We start from the raw sequence: 22,171 nt of genomic DNA on the forward strand, positions 1-22,171 counted from the left end.
TACCTTGCACATAAAACAGCACCACTGTGTAGTTTTTAAACTTACACCTCTGCCCTTCTATGAGACTATACTGAAGAGAAAGACAAAGAAGCAGATCTTGTTCATCTTTCAGTTCTCAGCCTTGAGTTTTTAATTACTGTTGTTGTCTAAAATGACCACATATTTGAAGGAATAAAGCACTATTAGCTTATCCAAAACTAGGAAGCCCGTTTTATCTGGGATCTGTTAATAGCATCCCCTGTGGGATGTTGGGCAGCCCCTGCCCAGAAATTTATGGATGTCAGGGTGAATGACACATATGATGGATATGAAATAAGTTTACTACTCATACAGTAAACAGCAAAAGGATTCTCCAAGGAGAAGGGCTCAGGTTTTGTCTAAGATGAAACAAAATTGAGAGAGAGGTGGAAGGCCACTTAGGGTTTTATTATGATTAACAAGGGGCAGGGGGTAGGGCTAGAATGAGGGTTCCCAAAGAGAGCAGGACTTTGCACTGTTTGAACTTCTCACAGGCACCAAGGAAGGCAGCATCCAGATTTTCTTATCCTTCCCAAATGGGGGCAAACGGGAAAGGGGAGAGATGGAGAGTTGAAAGCTGTCAGCCATCAATTGTCAAAAACGGAGTCTTTCTGTATCATGAAACCTCTCATGCCCATGATTGTGACTCAGTTGAACCCATTGTTGTTTGTTCTTGCTTTGCCTTAAGGTAAAAGTGTCCACCTCACAAGGTCGTTGTGGGAGTTAAATGAAATAGGAAATGGAAAGGGCTTTATGTATGTATTATAGTGAGAACATTATCTCTATACTATAAGGTATTACATCAATTATTACAATCATACAGACTAGATTCTACCCTAAAAGTACTTTCTTTATAATTTATATTTTAATATAATTCTAGTTTATGCTTATATAAATTTGACCTGGCTGATAATCAAAATATATAAGCAATGAGGGATGGAGTGGATGACACATGATTTTAAATATCCATTGGCCATTATTTCACATACCTGATGGGGAAAGTCTGGGGTGGGGGGGTACTCTGTGAATTGCTGACCTGTAGATTGCAATAGCTGATGCATGAGTTACAAATGCAGTTTCTGTTGCCAAAGATTTCTAATGGTGGTAAAGCCTGGTGGGAGCTAAGCAAAAGTGTCATCAATTTCCCATCTTCACACCAGTGTTTGTTGAATCTATATCATTTGTGCACAGCATCTGTGGCTATTTTGATATTTAAAAGAGGGCTTTAGGCTCTATAATCGAGAGGCAACCCCAAAGTATAAAATATTTTATTGAAATCCTTATCAGACAGCAAACTTGTGACAGATTGTGGGAGCAATAAAAAGCACACCCCATGTTTGTGAATTACCACCTCAGCAGATTAACCGCAGTCCCCTTCCGTGATAATGAGAACAGCTGAAATTGCTCCCAGCCTTCCACACAGCAACAGGGCAACTGACACCGCTTTCCCCAACGGAGGTGAGCGTCAGAACAGCAAACATTAAGGACATCACACCTAAGTTCATAGATGCCCAAATAGAATCATCATGTTCACAACTGAGACTCTTAGAGAAGCAAAGCACAGCCCTCGGGCAGATGAAGGTGGGAGGTAACCAAACTGATATTTATACTCTTCTTTGAGGGAATAACAAAGGAGAAGCCAGAACTGTTTCTTATGGAAAAGTGTACCATTAGGAAAACCCTGAAAAAAGTTTCCCTGCCTACTTTCTCTCTGTGTTCTTCCTAGCCAACTGAAAATGCAGCTGACAGTAGGTTTGTTGCGTCATTAAGATGTGAGCATTCTTAAAGCAGTACTGTTACCAAACATCTGAAAGTTCAGCCCCATGACTGGTCAGCTGGCAAGGCACAGGAAAAAGAAATGTCCCTAGACAAAAAAAATGCACGTTTGCTGATCTGGAACAATGAATGCCTTTGGCTTAATGGGTCCACACTCCCTTATTCTCAGCAGATGACCTAACCTCCTACTCGACTGAGAAAATCTAGGCCAGAGTCCTCAAAATCTGGTCCCCAGATCAGTCCCGCAAGTATCACCTAGGAACTTATTAGAACTACAGATCACCAGCTCTATCCCAAAGTCCCAGCTCTACGGTTGGGGTTCAGCAATCTGTTTTTCAGTAAGTTATCCAAGTGATCCTGAATCACTCTAACATTTGACAACCACTGATCTCCACCTTTGGAAATGAGTTTCTCCTATTTCTCCCCTTGTCATTTCCAATACATTCCTTCTTTTCTGCACTGGATTTACATGTCTCAAAAGAAGAAATTTCTAATATTGTCTAAAGCTCATCTTTCTCTGTGCGCCTCCTACTGTATTCTGTATCAATTACTGCATTGTGTGTATGTACCACAACTTACCAATTCACCTACAAGGTGGCGCTAGTGGTAAAGAAACTGCTTGCCAATGCATGATACGTTAAGAGACTCAGGTTCAACCCCTGGGTCAGGAAGATTCCCTGGAGGAGGAAATGGCAACCCACTTCAGTAGTCTTACCTCAAGAATCCCATGAACAGAGAAGCCTGGTGTGTTTCAGTCCATGGGGTCGCAAAGAGTCATACATGACTGAAGCAACTTCCCATCCTCAGCACAGGGATTTGTCCATTTCAACTAAATTTTCTAATACGTGGGAAAGTTGCTCACAGTATTCCTTTATTATTTTTTTCATCTCCAGGGAAACAATAGTAATGTTCTCTTTTTCATTTCTAAAAGTGGTAATTTATGTCTTTTCTTCTTTTTCTTGACTAAAGTGGTCAAAAGTCTATCAGTGTATTGACTTTTACAAAGCACCATCTTTTGAGTCCACTGATTTTCTCTATTATTTTCCTGTTTTCAATTGCATTGATTTCTGCTCTAATTTTTGTTTTCCATCTGCTTACTTGAGTCTTAAACTGTTCCTTTTCTTTATAGTTTTCTTATACAGAAGGCTTACTGATTTAGTTCTTTGTTCTTGTCAAATATATACACAGGAAGAGATAGAAATAGATATATAGATAGATATGGATATAGAAATAAATTTCCCTTTAAGCAATGCTTTTTGCATTCTATAAATTATAGTAAATATTACTTTTATTTTTACTTAGTTTGAAATACTTTTAATTTTCTCTTGAGATTTCTCTTTGGCTATTTTGGTCTATTATTTAGAGTTGGATTTCTAATCTCTGAATATTTGGAACTTCCCATTTATGTATCTGTTGTTGACTTCTTATTTAATTCCACTATGTCTGAGAACACAGACCATTTAATTATTTTAAATTTTTTAAGCTATGGGTTATAGCCCAGAATAGATGCATCTTGGTGAGCATTCAATGCAATATTGAGAAGAATGCATATTGTGTTGTTATTGGATGAAGTATTCTAAAAACTTCAATTAAATAAAGTTGATTGATAATGCTGTTCAGGTCAAATATATTTCTAATGATTTTCTCCTTGTTTGGTCTATCAGTTTTCTGCAGTGTTGAAGTCTACAACGTAATAGTGGATTTGTCTATTCTCCTTTCTCTTGCTATATTTACAGAAATTTTTAAAAGCTTGAAAACATCTGCAGTATGATGTGCGTGTGCTAAATCACGTCAGTCCTGTCCCACTCTTTGTGACCCTAAGGACTATAGCTTGCCACGCTCCTCTGTCCATGGAATTCTCCAGGCAAGAATGGAATGGGTGGCTATGCCATCCTTCAGGGGATCTTCCTGACCGAGGGATCAAAACTGCATATCTTATGTCTCCTGCTTTGGCAGGCAGGTTCTTTACCACTACACCACCTGGGAAGCAATATGATAGGCAACCTCCAACGTAGTCCTCAATGATGCCCACCTCCTCACAGTCAGGCCCTTGCACAATTCCTCCCCTTTGTATGGGCTAGATCTAATGAATAGAATGTGCAAAAGTGATGGGGTATCACTAAAAAAATTTTAATTTCTATTGGTCTTTCTCTATCAAAAGCCCTTGTTCCATAAAAAACAAACCGCCATGTCATGAGTAGCCCAAGAGAGAGGTCCACATAGCAAAAACTGATGTTTTCAGTCAACAGGCAACAAGGACATGAACCTGTCAAAAACCATGTGAGTGAGCTTGGAAGCTGTCCCTCCCACCCAGTCAACCACTGAAATGACTGTAGCACTGGTTAGTAACTTGACTCTGGCCTTGTGACAGACCCAGCCAGAGGGACCCAGCTAGATCACAACTAGATTCCTGGCCCACAGAAAACAGAATATAAAACATGCTTGTTATTTTAAGCCATTACATTTGGGGGTTATTAGTTACGCAACAATAGTTAACTAATACATGTAGGGAAAAGAAAACTACATAAAATTACCTCATACTCAAAAGCTAAATAAATACAAATTTTAAAAATAAAAAATATAATAATCAAAATTGACATATGCAACATAATAGGTTTAACAGCAAATTAAACATAGTTGAAAAGAGAATTAGCAAACCAGAAGCAGACCAAAAGCAATTACAAGAATACAACCCAGAAAGACAAATACTGTTTAACCACATACGTGTGAAAGACATTAAAAGAAATGGAGGATAAAGAAGTAGATCCAAAATACATACCAATAGATCCAAAATACAAAGTCCAATAGCAGAGGAGCAAAAGGCTGACAGAGAAAATATTTGAAGAGATAATGACAAAGAATATTCCAGATCCAATGATAAAAGACACCAAACAACATATTCAAGAAGTCCAGTAAATCTCATGTAGGATAAATAAAAGGAAATCCACCCATAGACACATCAAGATGGAATTCAGAAATCCAGGGCCCCCTACCCCAAATGCAGTTTATTTATACAGTAAAACAATTAGAGCCATTTTCCAATAACAGTAATGGAAGCCAAAAGGGAAGGGGAAAGTGTTGAATTAAACAGACTGCTACATAATGAAAAAGAAAACACTTTCAAGCATGAGACAAAATAAGGACATTTTCAGAGAAACAAACAGAAAAATGAGAGTAAATTCTAAAGGACTTACTTCAAGCAAAAAGGTAAATGATTCCAAACAGAGAGCTAGTGTATTTTTGGATTAAAAAACAGATAATTAACAATTGCAAATAAGGAAGGGCTAGAAGGAGTCAAAGAGTTCTAAGAGCCTTATGGAGGAAAGTTAAAATTATAGATTTAACTATAGACAGTCAAGGCTGAGTATTGACTCATTTTCCTAATTTGGTTGTGGTGACACTGATAAATTTGGTAGGTTAGTAAACTCCTTGAACTGTTAAAAAAATAAAGACCACCAGAGATGTGGCATTGGCCATGTCCCTCGTGTAACGCCAGACTAAAGGTGAAAAGAAGGGAAAAGGTTGGGGAATGTCAGGAAGAACATATTTTTTCCACTTTTGGATGTGTCTTCCAAGTGTCAAATGCCACTATCTTAACATTCCTAACCACCTTCTCCCTTTTTACTCAGTCTTTCATGGGGAGAAGGTAATTTAATCTGCATTGGTCTTTCCAGAGGAGAAAGTAGACATGCACAAATCAGTCCTTCCTTCCTACTGTCTCACCTGGGCAGGATTCTACAACTCTTCCATGTTCAAATTTTATAGAGGTAGACTCTTTCTCAGGACAAGATCTGCCTGCCCAGCACTAGCACTTCCTATTACTGCATGGTAAGTCTGTATAATTATGGTGCACAGTGTTAGACATCTACTTGCCCGCAGACATAGAGTACATATTCCAATATCAACTTTATCAGTAATAAAAATAACATCCTGCTTTCATATATGAACTCTTCTTTCATATTTCCAAGATGGTTCTAATAATGCAGGTGGTGAAATTCCCCCAGAATCCCCAGCAATAAAAAATGCATAATGTTGGCTGTTTAGTCAATATTTAACAATAAAATAACAATAATATCATAACCACTAAAGTGCTAATTACTCACTACATACATTGCAAATATTTTCTCTCTCACCACAACTCTGAAAATTGTATCATCTCTGTTTATCTCTGTTTATTCATTTGAGTTGTTGTGGAATGATGAAGTTCACCCAAAAGGCAGCAAGATGGATGTTCACCCAACTGGACTCAGGTCCTCACTCTTCCTTTCTCCACAGTAAATCAAATCACTCTCCTCTCTTCCAGGCCTTTTGCTTGTGATGATGGCCAACTCCCTTCATACAATGTACTCTCCCCAAACAAGAGCTAAATTTATAGCAATCTTTTCTATTGGGTTGGCCAAAAAGTTTGTACAAGTTTTTCCATAACATCTTATAGAAAAAACCCAAATGAACTTTTTGTCCAACCCAATATTTAACTTTATATACACTGGGTAGTAATTTTTATTTGTTCTCATTCAAATTCCTTCACTAGCTTTAAAGACTTGACCTATACCACATATTCCCAGATCTTTGACACATTTAGAACACCAACCAGGAACTCAAGGTCAGTTTCACCCAGTTACCACTGTCAAAGCAATTATCAGAGAGGGCATCATATCTTGGGGTTTTTGCTAGTCTAGAACAGAAGTCATTAAACTGACTGGCAGGCAAAATCTAGCCTCCTGCCTGTTTACATAAATAAAGTTTTCCTGGAGCCCAGCTACATTCATTTATGCACTGTCTATGGCAACATTCACATTACACTGGCGATGCTGAAGAGTCACAACAGAGCCTATAAAGCCCACAAAGCCCAAAATATTTACTAACTGGCAGAAAAAGTTTACTGACCCATCATATAGGCATGTAGATTGATTCCACATTCTCCGGACTCTAAGTGGTGAGTATAATTCTTTCCCACACAGGGTTGTAGGCTGCATTCCTTATCTCTAGGACCTTTCATCAAGTGATGGCCCTGATGATATCTGAACCCTACTTTCTCACTTCTAATCAAATGGTCTTTCAATGAAATTCCTCTGCCAGCAATTCCTCCAGTCTCTTAACTATCAATATTCCAAAAGAAATATTTCTAAGGGATGAATTGAAATGCTTTTAGTTGCTTATACTTAAAAATAAATTTGGAGTCAATGACTGAATACTCTCATACTTTAAAAAGTATCCAGGTGATTGGGGGAAAAAAAGACATAAATTAATTACTCATATGTGGTGGTGGCTGACTGCATGACAAGCTGGATAATAGGTAAATCCTCCATTTCCTTCTAAACTACTGATACTCAGTTTGAGGCTACTGATACTTGAAACATGATTTCTCATTTTCAAAGGGCTTTAATGCATAATGATCAAGAGAAGAGAAACTAATGTTTGTTGATTGCCTAACATGTGCTTTTTACTAAACTAGACATTTTATAGAGATCACCATACCTAATCCTTACAATAGCCCATGAGATTGAGTACAATTACTCTCTTTGTACAGATGAACACATTCAACTTAGAGAGGTAAAGAAGCATGCCCAACATGTCAGAGTCTGGATTCAATATTTCTAAGGAAAGAACAATTCCATAACTCCCAAAGTGTCTTTGGGTAAAATGAACTCCAACACTGCAAGGTACATTTTATCCAGACTGTTATTCTAACAGATAAAACACCAATGCCCAACAAAACTGGGCTCCTCTGTACTAGTCATCAACTGATCACCTCTTTACTGTTGGTTTATGAAGAATCTCCTTCTGGGGAAGAGTCTGGGATAGTAATAAGGACAATCATAGAGGTCAGGAAAGCATATATTTACCAACATCAGGAAGCATTTCAATATTGTAACAACTGGTACTACCACACTGGTGCCAACTTGCTGAAATATAAATCCGTGTAGATTTCTATTTTAGATTCTGAATCTGTCATAATGTAGAAGCAAACCAAGACTGATCACATAGGCTATGTGACTGAGTAAGCAGTGTGGGAGCCACATGCCCATTTGTGTTCTCAGTGATTGGTTATGACTATTGTAATGTTAATTCAGCTAAGGAGAAGAAACCAGTTAATGCTTTCCAAAATTTTAACCCATTCCCCTTATAATGTTTTACATGCTTCTCTATCATATACAGACTGCTTGGTAAACCATTTCGTGCTAGTAACTGTGATACCTGAAGTCTCAGGGATCTAATTCTTAGAGCATTTGATAACCACCAACTAAAAGCTTTCCTGCATCACTCAGTGAGCACATCCTGGACCACTCATCAGCAGTGCTCAGCTCGGTATGTGGTCATGGAATGTAGCACACAATAAAGCTCACAGATTTGAAGGATTTACTGCAATGATATTGCACAGTGATTTAATGCTTAGTTCTTTTCCTTAAAAAAATGACTTTAAAAGTCATTTTTAAAGCACCATATTATTATAATTTAAAATTATATAAAATATTGAGAAAGTATTTCTCATTTGAACAGAACTCCATGTTATATAAGCAGGCTATTCTTGGAAAAATATTTGGATTATGTAAAGGAAAAAGAAAAATCAGAGAAACTGCTAAATACTAAATATGTGATAAAAACACATATTTGAAGAAACATCATGGCACAATTTTAACCACAGTCATAAATTATATGTACTTGATTAATGTTTCAACACTAGATTAAAATAGTCTCTTTCACAAACATAGATTCTGCAAAAAGTCCTAGCATCTCCCATAGTACAATTTTCATTCCTCTTTTGATTTACAAAAGTGTTTTATTTACTATCTAATCATAAACTGAAATTATTAAAGTGGGATTATAGCAAAAGAAACTAAGAATAATTATATTTTGAGTAGAGCAATAAGAATATCTCTTCTCATTCATATATATAGTACAGATGATTTATATATTTCATATATATATATTTCCTTTAGGTACTCCTATATGATTTTTCTTTTCTAAATTAAACATGTCAACATTCACTGAAGTTTAAAAAAAAAAAAAACGATCATAGGCAGTAATTTTGCTTTCCCTGCCATTAATAAAAATGCATCTCATTCCTTCTTCAACAGGTTCCTCCTAATCTTAAGAAGTAGACAGTATCTTCACTGTTTAAAAGGTCTCATTTTGCTACCCAAAGGGAAACAAATTCTCAAAATGTCAAAAGCCTTAGTTATTCCACAGATAACTAACATTTTAGTAACAAGAAAATTGTGTCTGGAGTAACTGGAAAATAAAACTCCCAGCTGACATTTACACGGGGAGCTACTCACCACTCCTGGGTTACAGTTGTAATAGCAATGCTTGGCAGTGTCATCAGCGGAAGCGTGGTTGGTCTGGAAATGCCATCTCCCTCAGGTGTCCTTGCCCTTCCGCTCTGTCTTTGCGACAGTGGTGGCAACTGCAAGTTTCCTGAGCAGCACCTTCTCCCCCTCCAGAGGTCGATCCCAAGTGTGTTACTAGAAGAACTGTAGGATTTACTCAAGCTACATTCAAAATAATCTTTAACATTCTAGAGGAACCACAGGGGAAGAAAAAAAGAGGAAAAAGAAAATGAAATTCAAATGTTTAAAATGATGCACGATGTAGTAAAATAAACTAAATGATTAAGCTGTCACTCATAAAGTCCTTTTTCAGTATCTCACAATCAGAATCTAACACTGACATCAAAAGCTTAAGAGAAAACATATAGGTATGGGGGCTAATGCTCAAATTTTGTTGCATAGTCTTGGTGATCTTTAGGACAGTGGATATCTTCGCCTTTTTTAAGTATTCTTTTTTTTTTCCTTTCTCTTTTTTAACTTGCTAAAATGAAAGCTATTCACTGAAAATATATTTTGGATATTGATGTTATCATTCTGCAACATGGGAATAAGCTATACTAGCTAAAGTATAACATTTCTTGCTCAATGCTTTGAAGGAAAAATATTTCCTATCTCAGACCAGGAAGATACTCATAATTGTGGGTGATGGGTAACTGACTTCTCCTTTTCTCATAAAAGTTCTCCTCAGAGTTGTGGGGGTTTAGGGGTCAATAGGGGGAGGGGGTTAAATATATAAGAGTTCAAGAAAAAGAAGAATATATTTTATCTGGTCCTGAACTGAACTGCCATATGTTCAGTATGTGCCCTAAGACTGACATGAAATGAAATATTTGTGAGAAAATAAGAGCCCTTAATTATAATCAACAATAAGAGTTATTCATTCTTCCTATATCTCTTGGTGACTCTGGTTCCTGGTACTATGGAGAGAAGACCCAAAACAGTCTCTGCCTGGTTCACCACTCATACTGGCTTAAAGACAGCAAATGTTGCAGCAGTGCAAATAGCCACTCTGATAGCCACTTGGAGTTTAAAAGTTATATCTGTCACTCTCCACTCGTATCTTAAGCAATAATTGAAGTCCTAACATCAGACCAAGATCTCCCACCTGGAAGTCATTCAGTAGCCCTTAAAAAGACAGGTACTTCCTACTGCCCTTCAAAATAGACTTAGGAGAGCCTGGAACTAGCTTGCCTTTGAAACAAACAAACAAACAAAAGTTCTCCACCTACCACTCCTCTACCCATCCCTATATTAGCTCATATAAGAATAATTAACTCAAGTTTAAGGACCTAGCTGGGATCATTCAACAAATATTTATAGCACACCTATTAGAATCTTGCACAGTCCTACTTTGAGAGGGTACAACAGCAAAAAGCAGCAGGACTTATATTTCAGTTATTTATGCTTATGTCATCTATACAAAGCCACATTTTCATGATGAAAATCTGGGCATTCATAGGCCTGACAATTTTCAGGGGCCCCACTCTCTCTACCTGGAAATGGGATATCATCATATTTTTTTGTTTGACTTAAGGTTTTCAAATACCACTTATTTAAGATTCAGTAGAACCAAAATTCAGTAACAGGAAGAAGACCAAACAATCTAGAATTCTTCAAAGTTTGAAATATTCTCGAATGTTCCCAGGATTTAACTGTTTAGTAATTGGGACTAGACCACCTTAGCTTTAAACAAACAAACTGGTTTAGTAACTGATTATATTAAATCTACCATGGCCTGGCACTTACTCACGTGTGTGTATATGTGTTTGTGTGTGTTAGAAATAAGAGCTGAGAAGAAAACATAGCATATGTAAGTTTCTTTCTCAAAAGACTAGAGGAGACAGGAAGTCTTAGAAGAGACAAAGTCTTCCTAAAGAGATTCAAGAACAAACTAAAAGTCAGAACTTTTATAAATCAGTTTGTTCCAAATATACACATAAAGAAAGTACCAATTATCTGGAAAGCAAAATCTTCAGAAAATATTTTACCACCTATACAAGAAATACTATACAAAAGAACAAAAATGAGAATGTCACTTAGTTAAACCACAAATCACAATGGTCTTATAATAAAGTTATTGTATATTTTTTCCTCTTTTAGGAAAGTAAATATTACCAACCAGGTATAAGTGCAGTGAATAAACTAAATTGGTACTTATATGATACTTGTTATTTGAAAGGTAACAAAGTCACCACCTACCACAAAATATCTCCCATACTGACTTGTGAATATACTTGAAATAGAGATTTGAAGTCATTCTTTGAGTTTTAAGAATTTTTTCTAACGACTTCAATTAATGTGAAAATGCATTGCCACAAAAGAACATGACGGAATAACCTTTTAGAAATTAAGTTAAATATTGGAAACATTAACATTGTTTTACAAACACTTCATTAACCCATGATGCGTTATCAATATAATTACCTCAAGCTCTTAATCCATACTTATAATTCCTGTCCCCAATTTGCTAACACCCTCAAAGGCAAAATCTAATTCTGTCAATCCTAAACTACTGAATTTGTGATCTTGGATTTCTTTACCTATTTTAACCAGCATGATATTGGTTGACTATATCATTTATCAGATCAAAGATTTGCAGGGGGAAAAATCATTAATTTGAATGTTACTTCTGGAAATCACACTGTTCCCTTTGCCAGAAATGCTCCTCCCCCAGATCTTCTCAGAGTTCACTCCTTTGATGCTCATATGTCTTCACTGTCCATACGTCATCTCTTCATGTCATCCTTCTATAAACACTTATAGTCATCATCCAGTTATTCTTTGCCCCCCTGATTGACTTCATTTTTCTGTGCAGCTCTTATTATAGCTGGAATTATTTTATAATTTATTGATTTATGTATGCCCTCCCCTCTGTAATATAAACTTCAAAGGGACAAGAACTCTAATCCCTAGAACTAACCAATGTTTGTTGCATAAGAGGTGCTAAATAATGTCAAGTGAACATTTAAATCATTGAGTAACTGTTTGCTGAGCTGAAATAACTAAGAATATAATAAAACATCCTTGACTTAAGGGTGAATCTTTCTTCAGAGTGTGGCATATAAAACATAGTATCTGCCAAGTTGCTTTCATTGTAAGGGAAGAGATGCTGTGTGTAACATTTGATATGATCTTCTGTACTATATTCGAAAAGTTGAGGTACATGGTGAAAAGTTTTTGATTATTACTGTTTACTAGAAATAAAGAACAAGCCACAAATGGGAGCTAAATGTATAATTCTAAATATTCTAGTAATCCCATTAAAAAAAAGAAATATGAAATTACCTTTAATAGTATATATTACTTAGCCTACATTGTCCAAAATATTGACATTTCAACATGTAATCTATATCAAAAATTACTGACATATTTTATACTCTTTTCTATCTGTACTGTTATGAATTCAAGATCCAAAATGTATTTCATGTTTACAGCACCTCTCCATTCACACTAGTGTTTAAGAGTCACATGCTGCTAGTGGCTACCATGTTGGACAGCGCAAATCTAGGTAAAAACAATCCACTCTAGGTGGGGTTTGTATTCTTCAAATATGCATTTCTTTCCTGCACATTCTTCTGAGAAAACTTCCCTGTCTTTTGATTGTGTCAACCATTACCTCAGAGAGGATTAGGATAATCATTGCAATGATAGCTATTGAAAATAATGTCTATAGACTTCTTCAAAGGACCCAGAGCAGGGCTTAAAGTACATATCTGGTCTCCTTGGGAAATTTTTAATACAAAGTTTGATCTATAGGTCTAAGGTATGGCTCTGAGATTCTGTATTTCTAATAAATCCACAGGTGATGCTAGCACTGCTGGTCTGAGGCCCACACTGAGCAGCTAAGTCCTAGAAGATGTGTACCTCACAAATTTCTTCTTAATACAAACAGCTGTCAAAGACCCCACACCTCAAGAGGTGACTCAAGCATTAGCTATACATGGATAAAAATGTACAAGAAAGTCATCCAGAAATGGTGAAAAGCAAGGTGAAAAGAAAATTTTCCAGACTGGCATTTTGTAAATAAAAACCACAAAGCTCAAACTGAGCCCATTTCCAAGCTGCAACGAGGGTGGTATGCCTGCTGTCTACCTCGCAGAGTTCTGGGTCCAAGGGCTGGCAATGTCCAGCATCACAGAGATACCTAGCGACAGAGTGGTACTTCTAAACAACCTTACCTGCCCTTGGAACAGAATTATGGAGTGCCTTATTCATTAGGCAGACAAAGAGTGGATAGAATCGGCAATTCGGTGACTTTAGGAACTTACATCATCAGCCGTGACTGTCATCACACTCCTGCTTTTCTTCATTATAAAGGTGAAAAACAGCCCCTCTCAGGATGTCTGTTATTCAGGGCAGCTTTGCTGTCAATTTTTAAGACCTACAGGGAAAAGAGACACACAAAAAAAGAACAGCTTGGTATCCTTAGTTAAATACAAATACATGGTATTCTCCACACTAAGATCTGAAGGTATACAATGCATGTGGATAAGTAAACATATCACAATTTACCAAGCTAACTAAAGCTAAGCTGTGAGAAAAGAGGTTCACAAAGTGCAAAAATCCAAGACAAAGCTATCTAAGGGGAGAGAAAAAGAATAGAGGGTAATAGGCTCCCAAATTATCAATGATCTTTAAGACTATAGAAATACTAGGTATTAGTGAAAGGCTTTATACTTACGAAGTATCTTCCCAAGCAATATTTCATTTGATCCCCATAACAATCTATGAAATTGTTTTCATCTTTTTTTAATAATGAGAGAATAGAGGATCAGAAAAATGATTTGGCCAAGCTAACACATCTAAAACTAGAAAAGAAATGGCAACCCATTCCAGTATTCTTACCTGGAAAATCCCATGGACAGAGGAGCCTGGCGGGCTACTATCCATGAGATTATAAGTGTTACGACTTGGTGACTAAACCACCAACACAATTAAAACATAGCAGATTTAGAATTTAAGGTATATGATCCATTGATGCATGCATTCATGCTAAGTCACTTCAGTCATGTCTGACTCTTTGTGACCCTATGGACTGTGGCCCACCAGGCTTCTCAGTCCCTGGGATTCTCCAGACAGGAATACTGGAGTGGGTTGCCATTTCCTTCTCCATGATCCATTGATACTACTGCCAATAAAAAGGAAAACTAAACCAATACAAAAAATATGCATGACCCAAAAAATCTTAATTTCAATTTTACCGTTAGTTTAAACTTCTTATATATACATATGCAAGTATTCATCACAGAGAATTTAGCAACCAAGAGGTAGAAAGAGCTGGAATTTCCTGGTTTAAATCACACAAACTTGGCCATTCTGAAACAGACACTTCATGACATTTGTTTTGTGTAGATCACTAGAATTCACTTCAGAAACAAAGAACCTCAATAACATTTCCAAAATTTAAGGGTGCACCCTACTTGTGCAAACTCCAGAGGAAAAAGAATCACTGGTTTATGAATATGAAAACTCAGGCTATTAAAACAAGCCAAAATTTAAATTTCAGACATACAATAGTCTAAAAAAGAATATGAAGAGTTTTGACTTTGCAGAACTGAACTGGAAAAGATACACTGCAGAAATCATTGAATCCAAAAATATTGGTCCAGACAGTGGATTCTCAAATCTTAATATCAAAAACCTCCCACTTTAGTGTGTTTAAGATTTTCTGTAAGAAAAAAGTTTAAAAAATAAATATAATTTTTAGTAATAAAAAAATGGCTTCATCAATGCTGAGATCCAGAAGCTCCTATGTTTTCTTACTTTGTACATTTAAAACCCTTAATACGTGCTGGATTTGGAAAGTCTGCTTCTCGAACATGAAGATATATATAGATTAACAGAGTGATGGAATTGTGGCTATGTGACTAGGAATACTAAGTAGTGGCATTGTACCATCACCCAGGAAACCAGGGTTGAATTTCTAACACATAATTTGACTATATTATGCAGAAGTTGGCAGCAAAACTGACAGTAGATAAGAGAGTGGGGGAGGGAGAAACTTCACTTTTGTAAGTCTTCTAGGGAGAGAACCCCACAGGCTTTTCAGGTGTTCAATTCAATATGACAAGGAAAAGAATTTCCTCATCATACACCAAGGAATGATTACAATTATTGAGCTTTTCTAACACTGACCAAAGAGGACTAAGCAGACATTTAGAGCCCTTTTCAAAAGCTGCTTGAAACCTAGCAAAAGTCAACAAATAACAGATATATTTTATCTCTGTTATATTCAATCTTGAGTGCCTCTCTGAGGCAGAACCTGAAAAAAAAAATGTTTATACCCCTACATTAAAGGAAAAAGCAAGATTCAAGACGTAAGTTTTATATATAGGATATAAAATTAGACATACCCAATGATTATAATTCTCAAAAATATAAGCATAGAAAAATATTAAAGAATCTGTGTAACATTGTAACAGTGAACATTATATAAGAGGCATAGAAATTTTTCTTTCTTTTCCATGTTTTCCAAATTTTTCTGATATTCTTTTCCAAGCCAAAAAAGTGATCCATTTTGCTTGGCAGGAAATGCACTTAAAAATAGGATAAAACAGCACAACTGGAACAGAAATTCTGAGGCGGTCTTCAGCAGGAAGGAACTGTGATCAAGCTTCCCCAGCAGAAATGAAGGGTAAGACCTTAGCAATATTTTCTCAGAAGTGAGCAAAGCTATGAGAGGATCTAAATGAAGCTCAATGCAAATATGGCTCTCAAGAATTTTAGGTCTAGTCTGGCAGGAAAGACTTACATATATTAAATATGCACTTAATAGGTTCTCAAAAATATTTGTAAAATGGGTGAATCAAAGAATATAATTAAATATTAAAATATTTGGGTTTCTGGGAAATAAATGAGGTTTTCTTTTAGCCTTAAATAATGAGTAGAATTTGTTTAGCAGAGATAGTGGGAAAAAATATGGTGTGCAAAAATATGGGAAGGAATCTAATGTACCAAGACTGTGACTACGCCAAGAAGATGCCATGCTAAGGAAGTTTATGACAGGCAGAAAGACAACATGTTCCAGAGTAACATCAGTAGATTTGGGGCATGCAAGAGTATTTTTGTGAGGTCTTAGCCATGAAAATAAACTTATGTTTTATAACACTCTGAGTATGAAAGCTGACTGGACAGATTCATGCGCCTTCAATTGGGAGCATGTCCTGGCTAGGAAAAAGGAAGATCTCCAGTTACAAAAGTTACAAGGCAGTTTTCCAAATGTTCTACATATAAAATATATTACTTTTACATTCAGAAATAAAACCCAGCACCTGTTACAAAAAACAAGATAAAGGAAGGAAGAAGATATTATTTTCTAAGTAGTTTACATTTGTCTCCTCGAGATCTACCCCAACACCTTCTCCATCTTGGTTGTCACAGGAGGCTGGTCCTCACAGATTGAGTCCATGGGCTCTCTAGCCGTCTGGCTCCTGAGAAGTACGGCGGGAAGGCAGGAGGAAAGAAAGGGTCCTCTCTACTGGCCAGGGTGCAACAATAATGAAAGCCCTTTCTCTAGATTACAGCTCCTATAATCAATCACCCATCTCTAAGGAGATAGGTTTCCCTAACTTCCATTAACTACTGCTCCCACTCCACCTTTCAAACATAAAGCCGATGGCAGCTTTCCACTGTTGCTGTTCTTATAGCGCTTAGTTATACCTTTGGGTTATCCTCAACCCTGTCCACACCTTTTGTAAATAGTGCGTACGTGCAAAGTTGCTTCAGTTGTGTCTGACTCTTGGGAACCCTAGGGACCATAGCCTGCCAGGCTCCTCTGTCCATGGGATTCCCAAGCAAGAATACTGGAGTGGGTTGCCATTTCCTGCTGCTGCTAAGTCATACCCCATTGTAAATATGACCTTCATTAAATTTTCTTTCATTCCCTGTGGGAGTGCAATCTATTTCCTATGGAGACCCTGACTGAAAACAGATTTGTCCAAAAACTTTACAAAGCCAGAGGGCTAGTTTAAAAATACCCCCTCAGGGTGTAGTGCAGTAGCTGACACAAAGCAGGGTCTCAGTAAACAACTGTCAGAGAATGAGTAAGTAAATCTAGTGGGAATTTTAGAATGGTTTGACGGCTTTTCGAAAAGAAGGTCAGCAGGCATGATTTCAAGTTGCTGTTGTAAGGCAGAAATAGTTCTATGTCATCACTCGTGGGTGGCAATGGTGGTTCTGTTTGGGAAATCAGAGAAATGTTGTTTAATACTACACTGTTATGTGACTGTATTATACTACTGCCATATCATATTAATGTGCTGTGCTTAGTCGCTCAGTCGTGTCTGACTCTTTGTGACCCCATGGACTGTAGCCCGCCAGGCTCTTCTATCCATGGGGATTCTCCAGGCAAGAATACTGGAGCAAGTTGCATGCCTTTGTCCAGGGGATCTTCCCAACCCAGGGATCAAACCCAGGTCTCCTGCATTACAGGCAGATTCTTTACTGTCTGAGCCACCAAGGAAGCCCATATAATATTGATAGTATACAATATAACTTAGCATTACATTATATATTATTGATACATTATAAAATAGAAAAATGGAGATGATATGTGCCATGTTATTGCTGACTGCAACAAACCGTGGAAAATTCTTCAAGAGATGGGAATACCAGACCACCTGACCTCCCTCCTGAGAAATCTGTATGCAGATCAAGAAGCAACAGTTAGAAGCTGACATGGAACAGACTGGTTCCAAATAGGAAAAGGAGTATGTCAAGGGTGTATATTGTCTCCCCGTTTATTCAACTTAAATGGAGAGTACATCATGAGAAATGCTGGGCTGGATGAAGCACAAGCTGGACTCAAGATTGCCCGGAGATATATCAATAACCTCAGATACGCAGATGACATCACACTTACTGCAGAAAGCGAAGAAGAACTAAAGAGCCTCTTGACGAAAGTGAAAGAGGAGAGTGAAAAAGTTGGTTTAAAACTCAACATTCATCAAAATAAATAAATAAATAAATAAAACTCAACATTCAGAAAACTAAGATCATGGCATCTGGCTCCATCACTTCATGGCAAATAGATGGGGAAACAGTGAAAACGGTGGCAGACTTTGTTTTTTCAGATCCAAAATCACTGCATTTGGTGACTGAAGCCATGAAATAAAAAGACACTTACTCCTTGGAAGGAAAGTTATGACCAACCTAGGCAGCATATTCAAAAGCAGAGACATTATTTTGCTAACGAAGGTCCTTCTAGTCCAAGCTATGATTTTTCCAGGAGTCATGTATGGATGTGAGAGTTGGACTATAAAAAAAGCTGAGAACCGAAGAATTGATACTTTTGAACTGTGGTGTTGGAGAAGATTCTTGAGAGTCCTTTGGACAGGAAGGAGATCCAACAAGTCCATCCTAAAGGAAATCAGTCCTGGGTGTTCATTGGAAGGATTGATGCTGAAGCTGAAACTCCAATACTTTGGCCACCTGATACGAAGAACTGACTGATCAGAAAAGACCCTGATGCTGGGAAAGATTGAAGGTGGGAGGAGAACGGGATGACACAGGATGAGATGGTTGGATGGCGTCACCAGCTCAATGGATATGAGTTTGAGTAAGCTCCGGAAGTTGGTGATGGACAGGGAAGCCTGGAGTGCTGCAGTCCACAGGGTTGCAGAGTCAGACACGACTGAGCAACTGAACTGAACTGAGTGTCAGTTGCCTATCCTTTGGACTAACATGGATAGAGAACTCATCTTGTGCCAATTTAAGCACTACACATATATGAGTCCAATTATGTCTCATTAGCGCTGCCAGCCAAATGAGGTGGGCACAACTATGGTGACAGGTGAGGGAATAAAGGCTCAGAGCAGTAATGAAAACTCAGAGTCACACGCTCTGTTGTTTCAGACTAAGACGTTATTTCTAAGCCAAGCCTCTTCACCAATCACTATGCAACTGATTATTCACACCTTTTCAAGGTAGAAAAGTGATTTTTATTTCTTTTTTTGATGTTAGACTACAAGTTAAGTTGATCAGTTTTCTGGAATCATGCTCCCTAATCATGTTAGGACAAAAAAGAGTAATTTTAAAAAGATACTGATGTTTTACAAGGCCTCAAATTTAAGGCAAATGTAAACATAGAGAAGAAGTATAAGTTCTCCTAATCTGAAACTATTCTTCTGTTAGCAAAATTTGCTTCTCAATATAAAATGCCATATGCTTCATTAAAATGAAGTATTTCCAAGAATTCCTAAAGTTATGAGCAAGTATGATGACAATAAATTCCATATTGGCATGTATGAATAGTTTTCCTGTAGTCTTATCTTTCACCACTTAAATGGTGCTTATAAACATATTAATCTTTCACAACATTCTGTTATTTTTCTAAGACTATAGCATTCATCATATAATTATGTTATTTTCCTCTTTTCCACAGAGATATAAAATCTAAAACAAGGGGAAAGACACAGACTGATATAGCTATCATGTAAATTTCTCTTTCAGCAGGTTTCAGTTACCAGTAGTAATTCTTGATTGATAGAAATTTCAATAAATAATGGTAGTCATTCTAAAATCCTACTTTATGGATATAAACCATGATGAAATGACCAAACCTTGAAGAAACGAAAAAAATAGTGTAGTACTTTGAGTTCTGAATCAAGTTATCTTTTTCAGTTTAAAGATTTCTCTTTATTCTGAGATGATACTCAAAGGAGTTTAATTTTGTTTTTTGTATAATTAATCTATTGAACATTTTGTACATGTTTTCATTTTTCTCCAATAACTGCTTTTTTTTTTTTTAACATCTGCAATGTTAAATCCATATCCTCTTCCTTAACAACAGTTCAAACTGAATACATAACTTACAACTAACGGCTTTACACATCTCCTTCCCTTTTCTCAGTTCAGTGTTCAAGGTCTGTGGCCAGGGTGTAGGACTTAGATTGGGAAGAGGGAATAGTCTATTCTTTCATTCCTTCTCTCCCCTCTCTTCTTTAGGTTCTACCTGCTTCCACACTACAGCAGAGTGGAAGAGTTACTAAAAAAGAAAGCCCTGTTATATAACTGGGCATTTAATTGCAGTCCTCTGTTGAGTGTCACTGCTTCTCTAACAAAAAGAGACTATATATTGACGCCTTCTCTAAGGCAGGTGTCCAAATGGTGGCTCTCTTCTTAGGGATAAGTAGGAGCTTTCGCTGGGAAAAAAAAAATAAATTTTCTCATCTCCTCAGCTGCCATTCCCATTGGTACACATTGAAACTCTTGTTGGTAGGGTCCCCTTGAGCAAGTCTGTTCTTGTGATTGAAGTAAAACCGAGATGGCTCAAGCCACAGTGCATTTATCCAGAATTAGTTCAAGCATTCTTGTTAACCCAAGTAATGAAGGTTAAGATGCTTTGCTCCTATCTCTTCTCTCTGCCCTGATATCTTTCTCCAATTCTCCTCCCTAGCTCAAGGGACATAAAGAACAGATCAGAAAGGGGCCAGTGTTTAAGAATCCACCTTCCAGCGCCCAGGGTTTAATGGCGCTGCTGGCCCGAGAGCTGCGCTCGTCCCAGGAGGGCGAGCCCGGCGGCGCCAGCGTCGATGACGCCGATGACTCCTAGGCGACCGGCTGCGTTCGGGGGTCGCGGCCTCCCGGCAGTCCGTGGACTCCACGCCAGACTTTGAGGGAGCGGCCCCCCAGCATCCGACGTCTGCAGCGGGGAGCCCTGCTGCGATGTTGATTCCCAAACCTGGCATGGTCTGTCTCCCAGAGCGCTTTCCTCCAGTCCTACCGGCCACACAAGGAACCTTTGATCCATATACAGTACAGATGAGAGCCTGGGAGAAACCTGGACTGTGGTGAGACCTCAACCTGGGATTCCTGCACACAGCTGCTGCCTCTGAGCTGCTCCATCCAACCTCCTGAAGTGCTCATGGTGTGGGCCTGGGTGGTCAGCCCCCCAGGAAGGAATGGGCCCCCTGGCAGCTGTTGTGCGTCCTGGGCACTGAAGTGGCCACACCCTCAGGATGCTCAGTGCCGCAAACGCTGACAGACTTGTGCCTGCTGGGCCTCGTCCCATCTCTGGTGCTGGGTGGCTGTGGTCTGACAGGCTAGTGACTTGTCTCTGCTGAAGGCGGTAGGCCAGTGTCCCAAATTTGAAGGTCTTGGGTGCCCCAGCAATGACTCATCACCGCCCCGTCACTTCCTGTGGCTTGTTATTAAATATGCTGGTGATGTAAAGTTGGAGTATACAGTCAATGTTTTCAGCTCCTGACTCTTGGAATTAGTGGTAACCCTGGGCCAATGGTAAAGAACCTGCCTGCCAGTGTGGGAGACATAAGAGATACAGGGTGGATCCCTGGGTCAGAAAGATCCCCTGGAGGAGGACATGGCAACCATTCCAGTGTTCTTGCCTGGAGAATCCCATGGACAGAGAAGTCTGGTGGGCTCCACAGAGTTGCAGAGAGTCGGACGTGACTGAAGTGACTTGGCACGCAGCACTTTGGGCCTGCTCCAGTTTGGACTGTTTCTGGCAGATCCTGAAAGAGCAATCCCAGCCACAGCCCCTCTCCCTTGGTCTCTTAGTGCTAGCTTTTCCCTCTCCACACCCAGATCCCAATCTACTGGTAGGTAGGAGGTGGGGCAGCGACTCTCACACTGACACTCTACTGCCTCCCGGTGGTCAGTGTGGGCAAGATTGCCAGGAGAAATGATCGGTAACCTCAGATATGTAGATGGCACCACCCTCAGGGCAGAAAGTGAAGAGGAACTTGAGAGCCTCTTGATAAGGTGAAAGAGGAGAGTGAAAAAGCGGGCTTAAAACTCAACTTTCAAAAAGCTAAGATCATGGCTTTCGGTCCCATCACTTCATGGCAAATAAATGGGGAAACAATGGAAACAGTGACAGACTTTATTTTCTTGGGTTCCAAAATCACTGCGGATGGTGACTGCAGCCATGAAATTAAGTCACTTGCTCCATGGAAGAAAAGCAGTGACCAACCTAGACAGTGTACTAAAAAGCAGAGACATTACTTTGTCAACAAAGGCCTGTCTAGTCAAAGCTATGGTTTTTCCAGTAGTTGTGTATGGATGTGAGATTTGGACCAGAAAGAAGG

The 22,171-nt window shown here is 38.3% G+C and overlaps 1 protein-coding gene across 2 annotated transcripts in view; it reads right to left on the minus strand.

The window, feature by feature from the left end:
- PDE4B (phosphodiesterase 4B) overlaps nt 1–22,171 on the minus strand; it is a 649,316-nt gene that overhangs the window by 511,702 nt on the left and 115,443 nt on the right. The window contains exons 2-3 of one of the 2 annotated variants that reach the window (XM_043876456.1): nt 13,394–13,506; nt 9,075–9,313 (exon numbers count right to left, since the gene is read on the minus strand). In XM_043876456.1, coding sequence (XP_043732391.1) covers nt 9,075–9,313; nt 13,394–13,435 — 281 coding nt within the window. In that variant the 5' untranslated portion in view covers nt 13,436–13,506. Of the gene's footprint in view, nt 1–9,074; nt 9,314–13,393; nt 13,509–22,171 lie in introns of those variants that run through there. The other variant, XM_043876457.1, reaches the window with a different exon arrangement.

Source organism: Cervus elaphus, chromosome 20 (genome assembly GCF_910594005.1).
Source record: "Cervus elaphus chromosome 20, mCerEla1.1, whole genome shotgun sequence".
Lineage (NCBI taxonomy): Eukaryota > Metazoa > Chordata > Mammalia > Artiodactyla > Cervidae > Cervus > Cervus elaphus.